This window comes from Schistocerca americana, chromosome 5 (genome assembly GCF_021461395.2).
Source record: "Schistocerca americana isolate TAMUIC-IGC-003095 chromosome 5, iqSchAmer2.1, whole genome shotgun sequence".
In the NCBI taxonomy this organism is placed as follows: domain Eukaryota; kingdom Metazoa; phylum Arthropoda; class Insecta; order Orthoptera; family Acrididae; genus Schistocerca; species Schistocerca americana.
The window spans coordinates 401,054,150-401,074,299 of NC_060123.1; the positions used below are offsets into that span (position 1 = coordinate 401,054,150).

The window sequence follows — 20,150 nt, forward strand, 5'->3', positions numbered from 1 at the left end:
GGGCGACTTCAACGCCCATAACCCTCTGTGGGGTGGGTCAGTGGCCACAGGTCGGGGCGCCATCGTTGAGCATTTATTGTCGCAGCTCGATCTCTCGCTGTTAAATGATGGTGCCTTCACACACTTCAGTGTGGCGCATGGCACCTACTCCGCCATTGACCTTTCCATCTGTAGCCATAGCCTCTTACCATCTGTCCAATGGAGAGTGCATGACGACCTGTGTGGTAGTGACCACTTTCCGCTCTTTTTGTCACTACCACAGCGTCACTCTTCTGGGCGCCCTAGCAGGTGGGCTATTAATAAGGCTGACGGGGATTTGTTCTCCTCCACTGCCGCTTTTGAGCCTCTCTGTACTGATGACATTGATGCGGTGGTTCAGTCGGTCACCACCGGCATCGTTACTGCCGCCGAATCTGCCATTCCCCGTTCTTCTGGGTCTCCTCGGCGGAAGGCTGTGCCTTGGTGGTCGCCTGAGATCGCTGAAGCGATTAAAGATCGCCGGCGGGCGCTCCAGCGTCACAAGCGACATCCCTCCTTAGCGCACCTTATCGCCTGCAAACGGCTGCGTGCGCGGGCCCGCCTCCTTATCCGCCAAGGCAAGAAGGAGTGCTGGGAGCGGTATGTGTCCACCATAGGCCTCCATGTCACTCCCTCGCAGGTCTGGGCCAAGATTCGACGCGTCTACGGCTATCGGACCCCTGCCAGCGTCCCTGCGCTCTCACTGAATGGAGCCGTGTGTACTGACTCCGACGTCATTGCAAATCGCTTAGCAGAGCATTTTGCTATGAGTTCCGCTTCTGTGAATTACCCCCAGGCCTTCCGCTCCATTAAAGAGCGGCTGGAACGTCGGAGCCTTTCGTTTCGCACCAACCACCCGGAATCTTACAATGCTCCATTCAGTGTGGGAACTTCGCAGTGCCCTAGCTGCTTGCCCTGATACCGCTCCTGGGCCAGATGGCATCCACTGTCAGATGCTGAAACACCTTTCAGTGGACTGCCAGCGGCGCCTTCTCGATCTTTACAACCGTCTTTGGGTCGAGGGGGAGTTTCCGTCGCAATGGCGGGAAGGCATTGTCATCCCCGTTTTGAAACCTGGAAAGACCCCTCTGGAGGTGGACAGCTACCGTCCCATTAGCCTCACCAACGTTCTTTGCAAGTTGCTTGAACAGATGGTGAGCCGGCGCTTGCATTGGGTACTGGAGTCTCGGGGCCTTCTGGCTCCGTCTCAGGGTGGGTTCCGTAGAGGCCGCTCCGCCACCGACAATCTGGTGAGCCTGGAGTTGGCCATCCGTACTGCTTTTGCCCACCGTCAGCACCTGGTCGCTGTCTTTTTCGACATGCGGAAGGCGTACGATACGACATGGCGTCATCACATTCTTTCTACGCTTCATGGATGGGGTCTTCGGGGTCCTCTGCCGATTTTTATCCGCAATTTTCTGTCGTGTCGTACCTTCCGCGTGCAAGTCGCGGCCTCGTATAGTTCCTCCCACGTCCAGGAGAACGGTGTGCCACAGGGCTCTGTTTTAAGTGTGTGTCTGTTTTTAATAGCCATTAACGGGCTTGCTGCGGCCGTGGGAAATTCTGTCTCCGCTTCCCTGTATGCTGACGACTTCTGCCTTTACTACAGCTCTACTGGCATTGCAGCTGTTGAACGTCAGCTACAGGGTGCTATCCGTAAGGCGCAGTCTTGGGCTGTAGCGCATGGGTTTCAGTTTTCGGCAGCCAAGACCCGCGTTATGCATTTCTGCCGGCGGCGAACAGTCCATCCTGAGCCGCAGCTTTATCTTGCCGACGAACTCCTTGCTGTGGTGGAGACCCACAGGTTTTTGGGGGTGGTTTTCGATGCCCGGTTGACTTGGCTGCCTCATATCCGGCAGCTTCAACAGACGTGTTGGCGGCATCTAAACGCTCTGAGATGCTTGAGCCACACCCGCTGGGTGAAAGTGAGTAGGGACGGTAATGGGTGTCGAGGTGGGCATGTACTTATGGACAATAATGGGACTATGTGGTTACAGCAAGCACTTTGTTATGAAGGAAAACTTATGTATGTGGGTGTTATGGGAGCTGACATGCCGATATAAATTGGTAACTATAAAGGATAACTCAGATGGCCGAAAAATAAAGAGTATGCCCATACCAGCCAGAGTTATCAACCCATAAAAAGAGAAATAAGCTCGGACACTGTGGACCTCTGTATGATGTCAGTGCATGGTGGGGGGGCAATTGCAATTCTTCTTCTTCTTCTTCTTATTATTATTATTTTCTTTTCTATATTAAATGGTGAATGTTGATCTTAAATGTATTGAATATTGAAGGTCTGTTGATATTAGTGCCAGTTAAGAGTTCACTCAGGATATGTGTGCCTTCCTATTTCTTTCAGTTATTCTTTTACAATTTCCCTTTTAATTATTTAAGCAGCAATTTTTAATCAGTTTCCATTATATATTATATTTTATGCACCACCCCTTATTTTATTCCCTGGACAGGTGTTGCTGGGGAGATATAGTCTGTCTGTGGACTGAAACGTGTGCATCAGTTGAAGGGGGGGCGGGGGGGGGGGTGTCGTCGCCTTTCTCGGAAGAAGATTACAACCGCTGTTCAGGATGATTAAGAATCAATTTCTCCTTCCAGCAGTGTAGAATAATAGTGCGCATATTTTTAGGTAAAATTGTCCATGTGTGTTTCTTATGTTAGTGTTATTAGTGTTCCTTTTTGTGTTCCATGTAGTATTACAGGGTGTACCCGACCCGGGACATCCGGGAATTTTTTCGTCCGGGAGAAAACCGGGAAGAACCCGGGAATTTTTCATTGTTTTAGTTACCAGTTAAATTTTTGTGATTTTGACTGGTAAGAACTCTAACGAAGGATATTACTGTATCCCTATAATACTGCAGCAACAAAACATGAACGAGGGAAAAAATAACGAAAATAAAACATAAATTGCAAAGGAAATGCGCCATATACAACAAAACACAGTGCTCATACAAGCGTCTGCCAACCAAAGTGCGTCAAAGGCTTCAGGAAGAATATGCAGTGCTTCCTAACGACAAATTGCCTCCGATGAGCGTGACGTGACAGCTGTTTACATTACATTCATTTGAGAAGTTGCGGGCGGGCTCGGGCGCATGCGCAGTTGAGTAGTACCTTCTCCCGCTTCTGGCTACAGATGTGGGGTTGGGCGCCACTATCTAAATTGCTCCAGTTCGGCAATGTCGTAGATCCGGGGCTGATGCTCAGAGCAGTCTGAGTTGTGGTGGGGAGGTGGGTAGTCTGCACGTGACCTGTGTTTACGTTTAGTGATTTTGCTGTTTCCTCTTCGTTTTTTGCTCTCACGTTAAATGAAAACAAAACGGATTTCTGTGGTCAGGAGCTACCAAATGAATTAAAATACGTTTCTGAACAGTCAAGCATTAATCGCCTTGCAGAACAATGTAGTTATTTTTCTCGGTTTGCTAAGAGATTTGGCTTTTATTAATCTTTTGCTCTGAGGCAGTCAATTTATTTGAAACGAATTGTTTAATTTCACACTGTTGGCTAGTTTCAACTGTTCGCTGCATTTCAAGTGCACGATTTCCATCTTCTAGCTCGTATGGCATTATCCCACATCAAAGAACCAAACATGAGATAATACAGTACTGGTACTCAGGAAAATTTACATCCGAATCTGGACATACGATTGTACACTTTAAGCCGAATTATGCATTTTAGTATGGTTCACGAAATTCCGATGCTCTTGAAGTATCCTTTGATGTCTTGCTTCTTTTATGACATAATGCAAGATCTTTTAATGTTTTACACGTACGAACATGCGGGCTTCTTGCGTCATCGTTGCTGCGCAGACGCAGTGACGCCTGTTACCTGGCGCTCTCTGGCAACTACTGCAACGAACAAATTTCTAACAGGTCACGGGAAAATATTGAGAATGGTAGTTTGAAAAGTGTTACTTTCAAAGTAACTTTCCTTTTACGCAAGATGAAATATGCGCGAGAATGTACGATGAATTTCTTAAATCGCAGAGCGTTTGACTCTCATTTAAAAGTCAAGTCTTTGAGGACGACCATCTAGAAGAATTTCGAGCCCATAAGATCAGACATTTACGTCGTTATTAAAAATTTTACTGGCACATTTGTGCAATGTCTCCTAAAGTGTAACGCGCGCATTATGTGTGGAAGCTTAGCTTCTCTTACAGCTTATTAATCTTCGAATTATTTGTGAAAGCTTTGTTTTTCTTGTAGCAACACTATGTATATTGATTTAAACCATTAACTTTTCTTTTTTGTGTGTTCGCGCTACTTAAGAGTATTCTGCTATTGGTTGACTACATCACGTGTCCTATGCTGTCATCAGGTGGCGAGATCACGTGACATGAGCTGTGACTGGCTTACAAAAGCGCGTCGAAATCTCGATTTCATTGCTTCGGAACACATGCCGTTTTGGGTGGAATTCGAATTTATACCTCCGTAACACGAAAATATACAGCGTACAAGTTGCTGCACATCAAAGATCTTTACAAAACCTGTTTTTTCCCCCTGGGTTTCGTTTTCTAAAGTGCCGCCAAATTCTACGTCTGTGTAGAAAACCATAAACATTCTAAGGATTGATAAGTTTTACAGTGCCGAGGAAAAAGAAAACTGTCACTCAACACGGAACAATTGTATTTTCACCTGGGAGAAAGTGTATTTTCAACCAGGAAATCCAGGAAAAATCCGGGAATTTTTTTTCCTTGTCCATGTATACACCCTATATTATCAGACTTTGTGTAAAATAAACATGCCCCCGGCATGTCTGTGCATTGCCACCAATGATTCATAAAGTGAGCTGTGGAAAGGTCAGCATAACATGGTGAAAGACCCTGACGTTACATTTGACACTATGTTGAGAGATTGGGGACCTCAGTGGTTGTTCAGTTCGCAGATCTGCAGAGGAGGGAACTGCATGACCGTAATCCGGTGACCTGTCTTTCCTCATGCATGTAGTAGCATCAGTCTTTGAGGAAAAATGAACTATCATGTTTGCTTGTGTTGATAATGGATTTGGACAAAACACATTATTGTTATTTAAGTTGTGGGACATAATCCGTTTATCACAAAGACAAGGACTTCGAAAAATTTAAGAAATAAGTCAAAACCTCCCAACAAACATAGTGTTACTGATTTATTATTTTTCACATCATAATTTTAAGTTTGTGACTTATAATATTTTGTATCATAATGTTAAAGTTAATTTATAATGTATCATTATAATATTTTGTATCATAATGTTAAAGTTAATTTATAATGTATCATCTCTTCTCAGAGAGGAAATGATAAAACAACTTTCACTAATGGGTATTTCGCTTCATGAGCTATGTACAAAGCAGGACTGCACTCCATTGTAAAAGCTACAAGACAGATTCAAAACATATAAAATTGATGTTATCACTGCCATAGCAGGATTTCAAACTCTTTGATTGCTTTCTTAGTGCTTGGATTTAAACATAGTCAGACTTGTCCATTAAATTTCTGGAATGCAGCTGCAGAAACCCTATTTGTTCTAATATTTCAATCGTATATCTGTCGGCCATATACAAAGTGAGCCAACAGACTGAAGCCACAGTACTTTCTCTGTCTTGTTAAACATACAGACTGCACCACTATGCTTGTGGCCACAGATACAAAAGAGCCAGCGGCATTTTTCGATGGCAAAGAACAGTGCATCAATTGAATTATGGCTGTATGTTGATTCAAGCTAGGATATTGATGTATCATGAGCTGCACTGTAGCAATATCTTTGTGAATTTGTTAAAGAAAGCAGCAGATTTAATTAATTGTCCAGGTTGAAATCAATATGTCTGATAATTATATTCTTCTCCAATGAATTTGAACTGCTTTTTTCATTATATAATCCCAAAAAATGAAGCCAATGTGAGAATTTTGAGATTTTTATACTCCATAGAATGGCCGGTGTCAATAAAGTGCTTTGCCACAGCAGATTTATTGGTCTGTAAGAGCTGGGCATACCTACAGTGTTCTGTACATATTTTATGGCATGTACAGGTTGTCTGTCCAATATACAAAGACCGCAAGCACAGGGAATTTGTGGACCCCGACTTTAACAGAACACAAAAATGTTGCTATCTTTGGAGGAATGTGAAAAATCTCTCTAATTTTGTGTTTGATGAGGTTCCAACATAATTTTGTCAAGTCTGCTCACATACCTCAGGAAACCTTTGCATTTAAATCTCTCTGTGTCTTCTTCCTCATTTTTTGTGTCCACCTTAGGCTTCATTCATAGTGCTTTACTTGCCTACTTTGGAGACTGCTCATCCTGCAGACTGCTTTTGTCAGCAATGCTGTGTGCTTTGTGATCCAAAGTTCTCAGAACACTCATTGTCCGGGAAGGGTGGTGGCAGCTATTTATATGTAGATGTTTTAGTCAGCTTCTGGTGAACTGCATGTCTCAAGGTGACATCATTTTTGTGGTAAACTAAAACATCAAAAAATGGAAGCATCCCTCATTTTTGTATAAATTGTAAACTGTATTTCATTGTGGTTTGAATTTGAATGTTTTAAAAGTTCCTGTAATTTATCCTAACTATGAGGCCACATTACAAACATGTCATCAACATATCTCGAAAATGCTGTGGGCTTCAAACAATCAGATTCCAGTCCTTTTTCTCTAAGTCCCCCATAAACGAATTGGCCATCGAGTGGAACAAAGGACTGCTTTTGCTGAAACCATGAACTTGTTCAAAAAATTCATTATTAAATGAAGAGTAAGTTTATGTCATAACAAGTTTGAACAAAGCTGTAACCTATTTATCAAAATGTTGCGAGTAAGAGATAAAGATTTTGTAAGGGAAATCTCACAAAATAAAGGCAACCATATCAAAGCTGACTAATAAGTCAGAACTGTCCTGTCTGTGATTTAATTTTATCAATGAAGTCCGCAGAGCTGCATATGTGATGATCACATCTTCCCACAAAAGGTCTTAATGATCATGCTACCTGAAAGTGCTTGTCTTGGTAGTTGATTGGAGAGCCAGTGTTGCTTACTGTTGATCACATAGGAAATCTATCTTATGATCACACTACTTTGTCTCAGTCTTCACACAGCTCCTGGCAGAAAGGGGGAGGCATTCAGAAATGCAGCAGTCTTCCTTAACTCTTGGTTAATGGGGTCTTTACATATTTTCCAGTGTGTACTATCATTGAGTAAACTAAACATTTTATGATGATAACTATCATGAGACATTAAAACAGAGGCATTACTTTTATCAGCTGTAAACTCCACCATCTGAGTATTCTGGCAAATTTTACATAGTGCAGCTCTCTGGAACACAGATATACAGAGTTTGTCTGTAAAGTAATGAGACTGGGCCTTGTAAGTATAATTTATTGATTTGATCAGTTCATATTGTTAAAATTCTTCAAAATAGTCTCTTTAATTTTGTGTTTGATGACGTTCCAACATAATTTTTTGAGAGTCTTTCCACATACCTCAGGAAACCTTTGCATTTAAATCTCTCTCTTTGGGTATCGATGACTGCTGCCAATGTGATTCCCACAGAGCAAAGGCTCCTTAGAAGTCAGCTATTATAACCCCTTTCAGAGACTCTGACGACCCATTGAATGGCAAGAACTTCATCAAAATGGTAACCTTGCAGGTTCCTCTAGAGATCTGGGAACAGAAAGAAGTCTGGTGGGTTCATATTGGGAGTGCACGGTGGTTTCCGCAAGATTTCAGCACCTATCTGAGCCAGTAGATAAATACAACGAAGGCGGTGTGCTCTGGGATGTTGTCGTAGTAGAACTTCTGATGATCAAATTTGCATATGACAGTTCTGTGCAGGCACACAAGGGCTTCTTTGTAGGAACAGCATTGATAGTTCATTCTGGAGGTACATATTCTTTGTCCCCCCTCCCCCCCCCCCCCCCTCCTCCCCCCACACCACTGTTCAAAAATGAGAGTGAACATTGACTTTAGTTTTGGCATCCTCTCATTTTTAGGGTGCAGGGAGTATGAGGTATGCCCATACTGGAACACCCATCATTCATCATCTGCCATTTTATTGTCCAAAAAAGTCCAGATCACCTTCTAATTGCTCAAATATCTCACAGGATACATCATTCTGTTGCTGTTCTTGTCGATCACTCAACACATTTGGCACCAATTTCACTCAAACCCTCCACATGTTCAAATTTCCGGAAATAATTTTGTGAACCATTGCTTTGCACATGTTGAGGTCTATGGCAATTAATCTTACTCTCAAACAATGGTCGGAGTTCAGGAGATTTTCCACTATGGCCACATTTTCATCCAAATCACTCGTTGGAGGTCATCTAGGTCACTGTGTGCCTTGTTGAAATCGCTCCATGTCTTCGGCGATTCTCCTGTCCATTCTTAAAGTCACTGAACCACCAGAAAACCTGGGTCCTTGACAGGGCATCATCTTTGTAAGCTCCGTTAACCAAGGCAAGCATTTCAGAAGCGGTTTTGCCCGGGTGAAAACAAAATTTAATCGCACAGTGATGCTCCAGCTGACATTCCATTTTTCATGTTTTCTTCCATAACAAAAACTCAGAAACAACTTTTGTGCCACACGTGATCCTCACTGTGTCAGCGCTTGGAAGTGACTGGTGCCTGGTGTATTGCATAGTTTACCCTACAAAAAAAGACAGAAGATCACAAATCGCATGCTGGGGAGCCCACTACTGGAGACTGGAGCACTGTTTGGTGACCAGTCTCATTACTGTACAGAAACCCAGTAGTTCCTGCCATACCAACAACACAGTCCAATGAAATGGATGATAACTCCACAGACATGTTCAGATCCAGGTGATTCAGTTGTTCAGAAACCAAGTCCAGCTTTTGATGGATAAAACAGATCTTCTCCTTGATGGCAACAGAACCAGCCTTTTTAAAAATCTTATTCAAGGAATCTGGTTTTATAAAATGTATAAACCAGGCAAATATTTGTTTTTTTTAAAATCAATCACTGCTTATGACCATCTTCAAAGTGAGCTAACAGACTGAAGCTACAGCCCTCACACTGTCCTTTTAAACCATGGACCACACCACAGCACATGCAGCCACAGATACACAAGCATGAGAGACAATTTTGGCATCAAAAAGCTGTGCATAAATTGAACCTGTGGGTGTGTGATTGATTCATGTTGGGATATTGATGTATCACTTAGAACTGCAGTCTACTGATGTCTTTGTGAGGTTTTAAAGAACATGTCAAATTCAATGATTTGTTGACATTGAAACCAATATCTCTGTTAATTAAAATCTTTGCCAAATTAATTTCAGCTGCTTCTTTCATAACTGAGTCCTAAATAGATGATATAAATGCTAGTATTTAAGCATTCTCATACTGCACAGAGTGACTTTTGTCAATTCAGTGGTCAGTCACAGCTGATTTAGAGGGCTGTAAGAGCTGAGTGAGTGTACCTATGGTGTTCAATGCAGCTTTCATGGACTAAGAATCATTTGCACGATGTACAAAAGGCCACAACTGCTGAGGATCTTATAAATTCCAGCCTTGCACGATGTACAAAAGGCCACATTTGCTGGGGATTTTGCAGAACTTCAAGTGATTATTAATGGAACCCAGAAGTGCAGCTGATGAGGATCTGATCTATTTTTTTTATGACAGGCTTCCCACATATAACAAGAGAGCTGTGCATTTTAATCCCTCCTTACATTCTTCCACATTTCTCGTGTCAACCACAGGTTTTATTCATAGTGCCTTATGCCTCTGTTGTGAGATGGAAATTTGGTTCAAAAACTGCCTTTATGTGTATGAGCTCATCCTGCAGACAGTGTGTTGTGGACTGGCAAGACAGCCAATCCACTATGACAGGAAGCCGAAAGGCATGCGTTTAAGCTCATGCAGACTGGCGTGAGGTCTGGAAAATGACAAGGAATTGAGACTAGCAAAAAAGGTACGTAGCTTCTGGAATACTTAACTTTAATCCATAATTGGTGAACATCGGTCTGACTGTACATGCATCACAAGATAAATAGCAAATGATAATGGCGCCTTGCTAGGTCGTAGCAAATGACGTAGCTGAAGGCTATGCTCACTATCGTCTCGGCAAATGAGAGCGTAATTTGTCAGTGAACCATCGCTAGCAAAGTCGGCTGTACAACTGGGCGAGTGCTAGGAAATATCTCTAGACCTGCCGTGTGGCGGCACTCAGTCTGCAATCACTGATAGTGGCGACACACGGGTCCGACGTACGAGGTGTGGCTAGAAAAAAACCGGACTAGTACTGGTGAAACAATAAAACGAATGCAATAAGGCTGAAAGTCGCGTGGCCTGTCACGTGACTCTCGCTCCGCCTACTGCTCGAGTTTCATCTGCCTCCTGCACTCAGTCTGCCCGTGGCGTCTGTTTTAAGTAGTTGACGTTTTGTCTGTGCGTCGGAAAACGTTGAGTGTACAGAAAGAACAACTTGTTAACATCAAATTTTGTTTTTAAACTAGGAAAATCTGCAAGTGAAACGTTTGTAATGTTACAACAAGTGTACGGCGATGATTGTTTATCGCGAACACAAGTGTTTGAGTGGTTTAAACGATTTAAAGATGGCCGCGAAGACACCAGTGATGACACCCGCACTGGCAGACCATTGTCAGCAAAAACTGATGCAAACATTGAAAAAATCTGTAAACTTGTTCGACAAGATCGCCGTTTAACAATCAGAGCAGTGTCTGAATTAACAGGAGTTGACAAGGAAAGTGTTAGGCAGATTCTTCATGAAAGTTTCAACATGAACAAAGTGTGTTCAAAAATGGTTCCAAAGTGTCTCACAATTGAACAGAAGGAACGCCGAAGAATGATTTGTTCTGACATCCTGGAAAACATTGAAAGTGATCCCACCTTCTTACAAAATGTTATTACTTGCGATGAATCGTGGTTTTTTACTTACGATCCCGAAACTAAATGCCAATCGATGCATTGGAAAACTCCTGGTTCTCCACGACAAAAAAAAGCACGAATGTCAAAATCGAAATTCAAGGCAATGATGATTGTTTTTTTGACATCAAAGGGATTGTGCACATTGATTGGGTACCAGAGGGACAAACAGTGAATCAGCATTACTACATTAGCGTCCTGGCTACCCTACGTGAGCGAGTACGGAGAAAACGGAACGATTTGTGGAGAAAAAAGTCATGGATCCTTCACCAAGACAATGCCGCAGCTCACAGTGCGTTGTCAGTGAAGACGTTTTTGGCAAAACACAACATTCCCATCTTAGATCATCCACCCTACTCACCTGATTTGGCCCCCTGTGACTTTTTTCTTTTCCCTAAAGTCAAGTCAGCTTTGAAAGGAACTAGATTTGAGACTGTTGAAGCAGTAAAAGAAAAAGCGACGGAAGCAATGTATGGAGTTACCGAAAATGATCTGCAGCATTGCTATGAACAGTGGAAAATTCGTATGGAGCGGTGTAGAGACACGAGGAGGAGGGTACATTGAAGGAGATGACATGAAATTGTAAATAATTGTAAATAAATGTTTTTTCCAACATCAGTCCGGTTTTTTTCTAGCCGCACCTCGTATACCAACGGACCGCGACCGATTTAAAGGCTACCACCTACCAAATGTGGTGTCTGGCGGTGACACCACACAGTGCTTATTAGGAATGCTATGCCTGTGAACTTCAGGGTACTGGAATCTGTAACTTTGAATCCCACAATATTTTGGAGATATGTTGATGACACATTTGTTGTGTGGCCCCATGGTGAGGAGTAACCACCGGAATTTCTAAACCATCTAAATTCCATCCACAGTAAAATTCAGTTTACAATTTAAATTGAAAAGCTTCCATTTTTGGATGTTTTATATTATTGTAAAGATGATGGCACCTTGGGACTCACAGTTTATTGGAAGCCAACTTGTACGGATTTGTATTTACATGCAGATAACTGCCACTACCCTTACCAGGTAATGAGTGTTCTCAGAACTTTGGTTCACAAAGCACATATTGATGAGAGCAGTCTGCAGGATGAGTTTCTACTCTTAAAGGGAGTTCCTGAAGCAAATGGTTTTCTCCACAGTAGAGACAAGGCACTATGAAGAAAATCTAAGTTGGAAATAAGGAGTGGAAGAGACAGAGAGACATTTAAATCCAAGGCTTTCATGTCATATGTGGGAAGTCTGTCAGAACCATAGGTGAGATCCCCACCAAGCTCAATGTAAAGTGATTTTTCACTCTTCACTGAAGACAACCATACTTTTGGATTCCATCAAAGATGACTTGAAGTTCTGCAAGGCTAGGGTTTACAAGATCCTCTGCAAGTGTGGCCCCTTTTACATTGGGCAGGTGATTTGTAAAGTCAATGAAATATGCATGGAACACTGTAATACACCCAGCTCTTATGGCCCGATACATCAGTTGTGGGACAGCACGGCATTGACACTGGTCACTATGTGCAGTATGAAAAAACCAACTGAAATTCATTTGGTGAATAATAATAATAGAAGAGATAGCAGTTTCAACCTGGACAAATCATTGAATCTGCTGCTTCCTTTAGTAAACTCACAAAGATATTACTACAGTGCAGCTCACAATGATACACTGATATCCCAGCATGGGTAGACCACCTAGCCACGGGTTCAATGTATGCACTGTTTTTGCTACCTGCAAGCACTGTGGTGTGGTCCATTTTTTAAAAACACAGCACAAATGCTGTAGCTTCAGTATGTCATCTCATTCTGAAGATAGCTGTAACATATATGGCCAAGGAGGTAAAATAGGGTTTCTGCAGTTACATGCCTAAAATTTAATGGGCAAAAACACGTAGCCAAACTCATTTCAGGTATAGTGAAATAACAATTACAAAAAAACATTTTATTTCCATTGTATGATGCAACCAGCATGCAGAAGAAAACATTGGCACAGTATATAAAGTTGAGTGTGCTACACTTTGCAATTGTGTTCCAAAATGTGAAGATGTTATGTTTTAATGGAACATGATATTGATACAATAACAGAACTGTTCATCATTAATATACAGGCCAAAAGTAGGGGCAACAGCAATACAGGCCAAAAGTAGTGGCAAGAGCAATAAGTATTCTTTTTCTTTCCTGAATAAATAGTGTCCAGAATGAGTCTACCACTCAATAGCAGTGAGTGCACCATTATTCAACTTCTTCATAGGTTTATGCTGTGTGTGGGGTTGGGACTTGAATGTGGAACTGTTCCTCTCACAGGCAATGTTGTTATTGACTGATGTATACAGTCAAAACCTGCCTTCACAACTTCAACAGCCTACATTCAATTTGCAGTCCATTACCATTTCAATCTCTTGGGAAGTTTTGAATGCATAGTAGGTTACCATTGTGAAAATTTTATATATAAGTATTGTGGCACTGAACTTGTAGTCATAAATTTTTGCAGGTGGAACAAGTGCTCAGCCATTACTGTTGAGAGTTCGACGGGCGCTGGATTATCCTGATATGCCATTTCAATTACGTTACATTGGTCAACCTGAAATAGGTGAGCATGAGTTACAAATACTCTTGATGTTCTGTTGGAAAGAGTTTTGTTGTTGTATTTAATTTATAATTTACAGATAAATCAAGACCCACAATTGTGAGAAATAGCATAGATATAGGCACAAGCTCGTCTGTGGTTGAATTTCTAACTGAACTGGGCTGTAGAATGGATTTTGAGTACATTGTGAGAGGTTATATGTTCCGGAAAGGTCGCATGAAAATCACTGTATCCAAAATATTTAAGGTTAGTACCGTAAGTTTACTTATTTTATGTAAGCAACTGTTGTATTTGGCAGTGCCACATACTTGTGGAGGGTAATTATCATAGTGTCTGTACCAAACCATTTCGCACAAACATGCGTAAATAGCACACGAACTTACAAGTACACTTTCCCTGATACAGTGCAGCACTAAAACAATTAATGCACACTGATGGAGGGAGGGAGCAAGATAATCTACCTCAGGCAAACCGTAAATAGCAGGTTCTTGACCGTATCGGTCACCATAGAAGTTTCTGAGTATTTGGATTGTGTAATTTAAGTTGTTGCTATCTTGTTTTAATGACTTGGTGTCCTGGTGCATTATTTTTTGTGGTTTTGTTTGGCTGAAATGGACAGAAAATAAAAATAGTGGTTCTAAGAGGATAAATGAAAGAAATCACAGCAACTGAGAAAACTTTAATATCACTGGAATACAAGCTGATCCAAAAGTTAAGAAAAAAGTGACTATTCAAAAGAAAAGAAAGCATTGCTTTAATAATATTTATGGGCAAGGATTGGATTTTTCTTAGTCATCATTTCTATTTTGCTTGTAATGTGTGTTATTTTGACACAAGAGGGTGCAAATCGTGCCCCATTGGTGCATTTTTCTTTCATTGTCAGTTATCCTTGGTGTTCTAATATTGAACTTGGCTCAACTGAATCTCCAAACAGTTACTGTGTGATAGAATGCCACATCAACAGTTAATTTCAACAGCACATGGTCCGTGTCGTATTGCTCTGTAGTATTTTGTATCACCTACGAAAGGCAAAACTTTTAACATATAAAACAGAGCAGCACCAGTGTTATATCTCCCATCACTACAAAACAGGCAAAAGATCCAAATAAATACTGAAATACACTGGAGGAAATACAATAAAGGAAAAAAAAACTGCAACACTCAGAAGGAGTTGTGCGACATAAAATCTCTATCAAGTCTCTTAAGACTTCACACCAGTCACATAAACAACAAAGACACCATTATCAACACCTGACTGAGTTTGAATGTGGTCATATAATAGGGTTACAAGAAGCTGGATGTTCCTTCTATGACCCTGCAGGAAGACTTGGCCGAAATGTAGCCACTGTACATGATTGCTGCCATTGGTGGTTACGAGAATGTCCAATTGCAAGAAGACTGGGCTCCAGATGGGCATGTGGCACTACCTAGAGGGAAGGCAACAATGTTTGACTTACGGGTGTGTCACTGCATCTGCAGCAGTAATTTGAGCAGCAGTTGGCAAAACAGTGACACAATGAACTGTTACAAATCAGTTACTTCAAGGACAGCTCCAAGCCAGACACCCTGTAGTGTGCATTCCACTGACCCCAAAGCACTGCCATTTGTGACTTGTTTTAAGCAAGGACTCATTGGAGGGGAGGGTGAAGGTGTGTTGTGTTTTCTGATGAAAGCTGATTCTGCCTCTGTGCCAGTGATGGCCATGTGTTGGTGAGGAGTAGGCCAGTTGAGGGCCTGCAGCCAACCTGTCTGTGTTGTAGACACACTGGACCTACACCTTTAGTTATGGTCTGGGGTGCGATTTCATATGACAGCAGGATCACACTCGTGGTTATCCCAGATACGTCAGTCTGGTGATTAAATTTGCTGTGCTGCCATTCATAAACAGCATTCCACGGGGTGTTTTCCAATAGGGTAACAGTCACCCACATACCATTGTTGGAACCCAATATGCTCTACAGTGTGTCGGCATGTTGTCTTGGCCTGCTTGATCACCAGATCTGTCTCCAGTCGACAACATATGGGACGTTATTGGACAGTAACTCCAGCATCATCCACAACAAGCATTAACCGTTCCCGTATTGACCAACCACAACAGGCATGGAACTCCATCCCGCAAACTGACATCTGGAACCTGTATAACACAATGTATGTACATTGGTATGCTTACATTCAACATTCCGGCTGTTACACCAGTTATTAATGTACCAGTATTTAACATTTGTAATAGCTTATCTTGTGCTTACATTAACCTGTGATCTTGCACCGTTAATCACCTGTTATGTTACCTAGACAAATGTATTCCCAAAATTTCATTACTCTACATTAAATATTTTTGGGTGTTGCGACTTTTTTTTACATCAGTGTACATGTGCATCTTTGAATGTTTGATAAAGATGAGGAAATAAGAAGTAAAAGGTACTTTTCTTAAAAGAAAAAGAATCATATGGCACTGTTAACTGAGACCTTTAGGATAGGTTCAGCCATCTAATTGGAAAACTTTTCTATCTTTGCGCACATTGGCACCTTTCCCTAGAGTAGATGACTGATAAGTCCCTGTGGAATTTTAGTCTCATGTTGTTGTTGTTGTTGATGATGATGATGATGATGATGATGATGATGATGACGATGATGATGATGATAGAGAGAGGGGGGGGGGGGGGTAATAACTCTATGCCAACACACGTCCAACTCCTCTCAAATAGCATCAAGGGACCTGCCAATCTTGTCATTTTTCATCTGATGAACAGATCACCACGTGCTCTCACTCCAGAAGACATTGCAGAGATGTTTGAAATTTAACATAGAATGCTGGTGCAACTTTGAGCACTGAGCTGCTTGTGAGTGAAACTTGTTTGGTTACAGAGGTGGGTGATGGAAAAGTCATAGGCTAATTAATGCATTACAAATACTTATGATAACATTTTCACACATATAAATTCATATCTGTTTGTACGGTATTTGATGAAGGAGTACAAACTATTCTGTGGGCACTACAGCAGCTGTCAGGTTGCTCTGTTTCAAACCCCACCATCTGAGCTGATTCCTAGTGTGCTTTGCAGTCAATAATGAAAGTGTACCCGTTAAACAAAACTAGTGATGAGGTACAGTGTTTAAGATTCTAGACCTTTATTGGGTAGGAACCAGTAATCCCCAGCCTGATTCTTTAAAGAATCAATTTCCCATGTATAAAACATAATCTCTCACAAAATATGTGCCATACAATATGTAATTTTGCAGGTATGTTCAGTCGTATATATGGATACTGTCTGTAAAATGTGTTTCAAATAGAGTTAATAGTAAAGAAGTAATAAATTGAAATGTCTTGCCTGATGCTGCAGTTTTTCTGCATGAGCAACATAAATATACTAAGTTATAAACTTTTTCCATTTCATTTTTTTGTCAGGCACATCAGGGAGAAAAAGTTTCCTAAAACTCTGAAATTATGTGTAAAGTTTGTTGGAAGTCACAAGTGCTCTCATTCTCAAATACTGGATGAATATAGTCTGGGTAATTTACATGCCTAAAGACATATACACAGTTTTGAACTGTAATACGGAACTTATTGTCCTAAATCTTTAATGTAAGATTATAACTCTTAATGCCTAGATCATGACTGAATTTTAAAAAAATTATAATTCTGTCAGTAACTCCCAGATTAGCGGTTTAGTAATATCAGGGTTGCCACAGGTTCTGGGGATGAGGGAATTCCAAACACATCATGGAGAAAAAAAAAAAAAAAAAAACCACTGGAAAAATCTTGTTTTTGTTTCAGTAAATGAAATGGTTTGTTTACTGAGATGAGATGTCATGCATCGTCATTGGTTGGGTGCAGCTTAGTATGTTTGCCGCTTCGCTACTCCCCTCATTACTATTGCATGTTTGTGTGCACTCGTTTTCTGACTAGAGCTATGGCTGAAAATTTAGTTGTGAGAGTATGATTGTCTTTTTTGAGTGGCTGTCTGCAGCTTGGGAATCATCTTTACAGTGGGTTCCTACCTGTCCTCATTATTATGGATTCTCAGAGTATTTTAACACGTTATCTGTTGCGTGGATTGATCACCATCATCTGATTTCATCAACGTGCTGTCTGTGACATGTGAATAGCTGGCCACACAATTGGATTTCCATGATGGGCCAAAACTGCAGGCCATTTCTGGGGGTATCTGTAATGAATTTGGTCATCCAATCTGAAGCCCTTCATTTTTCCACTCATGTGCAAGCCCTGTCCGTCAGATCTAATCTCTCCGAGCTGCCTGCAGGATGGGTCTGTCTGTGTGTGGCGTAATGCAGTGGATTTTCGTGGTTTATCCATGGACCCAGGACTGTGGTGCTCCTCAGCAGGCCAGAGGCCATGGGCGATGGATTTCAGGAATTGTGACTGTCTCACCACAACTGCATTGTACAGTGTGGTGCTTTATAGACATTTTATTTGTTCAAGTACATTTTGACACTTCAAAAGTAGTTTATATGTTAGAAAGTAAGGGCAATAAGAAGAATAAAATTGTGTCAGTTGCTGGTGGTTTGTATGCTGTGTACTCATATATTTCTCGAAAGAAAGATCACACAATACCTGTACAATAACAGATACAACACAATGGGTAATAACTGACAATAGAACCAACATTTTATTGGTGGTCACCTACACGGTTGGTTTACACAGTTCTTCCGCTTTATACACTTCTTTCGAGAGGCTTACTTTTTTTTTGAGCTTATTTCTGAAATCAGTGAAGGTATTTTAAATCTGTCTTGCTATACCAAGGAAATGCATATTTTTGTCACCAAATGTGTTTTATTTTATTGAAATAAAATAACATCAGTGATCTTAATGAAACACACATGCCATTTGGCTTGCTTTCTCCATCTAAAAACAGTTCATTACTAAAGATGTTGATGTAGTACCTAAGATTTTTGCTCACATCAGTAAATGCCACCTGCTTGCAAGTTTTTTAAATGTATTTCCCAGTTTGCATTATTGTTTCTTATACTGTAGCTGCAAAGACAGATTGTGAGCTTATGTCTTAACTTACCCTTGAGATCTCAAAATTTGCCAGGGAAAAATGCTAAAACTTGTCTGGAAATCAGGGAATTTCACTTGGGTAAACTTGTGGCAACCCTGAATATATGAGGGCGGTTTGAAAAGTAACCTCTGTTTGGCTGGAAATAAAGGACTTGTCTTAAAAGATAAGAAGTGTTACATACATATTGAAACTACGCCTTTTTGCTATTTTTCAGGAAAAGCCACCATTTAAATTTAAGCATCTGTCATAGCATTTCACTAATTTACAAATTCCTTTTTCATAAAATTCTAATGCTTTTGTGTGTAGCCAGTGTTCCAAAAGCACGACACTGAAAATCAACATACTGTGATGTTTGTATTGAATGGCTCGCTTAAGTTTCTTCGAAATTTCACAGTAGACTTCTGAAGTGATAGTTGTTCCATGCTCCATAAATTCAACCAGGAAAGCTCCCTTAGCATCCCAAGAAACTGTAGCCATAATCTTCCTCCATGATAAAGTTTGATGAACTTTGTTCAGCTTGCATGGAGAATTGGCATGGCCCCCAGCTATCGACAGTGGCTTCGTTTCTGTGTTTACTTGTGCTATCCTAGTTTCGTCACCAATCTCAATCGTCTTCAAAAATCCTTCTCCTTCCCTGTTTTGTTTCGGTGTTTACATTTGCCGCCCAAGTTTCATCACCAATTTCAATCCTCTTCAAACATCCTTCCCCTTCCCCATCATAGTGTAATGTAATGCAGAGCCCATTTGTTTGGTTTTGTGGGCCTCTTGAGCAATTTAGGTAATCACTGAACACTGAAACTTCAGTATCCTAAATTATTGGTGATGGCCTCGTACACAACTGTACAAAAATTTCAGGGAATTGTTCATCAATCAGATATGATGAATCTTCAATTTTCATAAACTGTTCATCAATTCTGCAGGCAAGATCATTAATCAGAACAAAAAGCTTACCACTCCTCTCTTCATCTTGTATGTTTATTAACCACTACCCATTGCAGCACAACTTCACTCCTAAGGTTTGAACCATGTACAGTACACAGTTAGTGATGAATGTCTGCTGGTGAAATGTTTGGCCCTGAAAGAAATCTTATTACTACTCTACTCAAACTACACATTTTGAGAGACTTTTTATTACAGTGTTCATGTTTTGAGGTTGTAACAAAAATGTGCCAAAGAATGAGGTTCATACTTTCACAGCTGGATGCTTGCTGAATAAGAGAACTTGCAGATGTGACAATGGTGCCACTCTGTGCCAAATAGTGGTACCAGGCCAGAATGGCAGCTACTTTCCAAACCACCATCGTAGATGGGGTTCAGATCCCTGCTAGGCCCTGCAGATTGAGGCCTCCTGTGGTGTTCCTAACTCACCTAATGTGAATATTGGAATAGTTTTTTTTTTTTTTTAAGAAAAGAGCAAAAACCAATTTCCTTCCCCATCCTTGTGCTACACCAGTAATTATCTCACCAACTATGGTATCTTGAACCTTAACCTTTGTTCCTTTCAAGCATACAGAATTGTACAGAATACAGTACTTACAGATTCAAAGAAAGCTCTGGATAACAAATAACAGCACCAATTGCAAGTATATTTTCTGACATGAGACTGGTTTCAGCCACCAAGCCCATTTTTAAATGGTTATGA

The 20,150-nt window shown here is 41.1% G+C and overlaps 1 protein-coding gene across 2 annotated transcripts in view; it reads left to right on the top strand.

Annotated features, from left to right (window-relative positions):
- The window catches only part of LOC124616064 (mediator of RNA polymerase II transcription subunit 18), a 52,806-nt gene that overhangs the window by 19,816 nt on the left and 12,840 nt on the right, over positions 1 to 20,150 (top strand). For both annotated transcript variants that reach the window (XM_047144299.1, XM_047144300.1), the window contains exons 3-4: positions 13,392 to 13,490; positions 13,567 to 13,733. In XM_047144299.1, the coding sequence (XP_047000255.1) occupies positions 13,392 to 13,490; positions 13,567 to 13,733 (266 nt within the window). The remainder of the gene's footprint in view (positions 1 to 13,391; positions 13,491 to 13,566; positions 13,734 to 20,150) is intronic.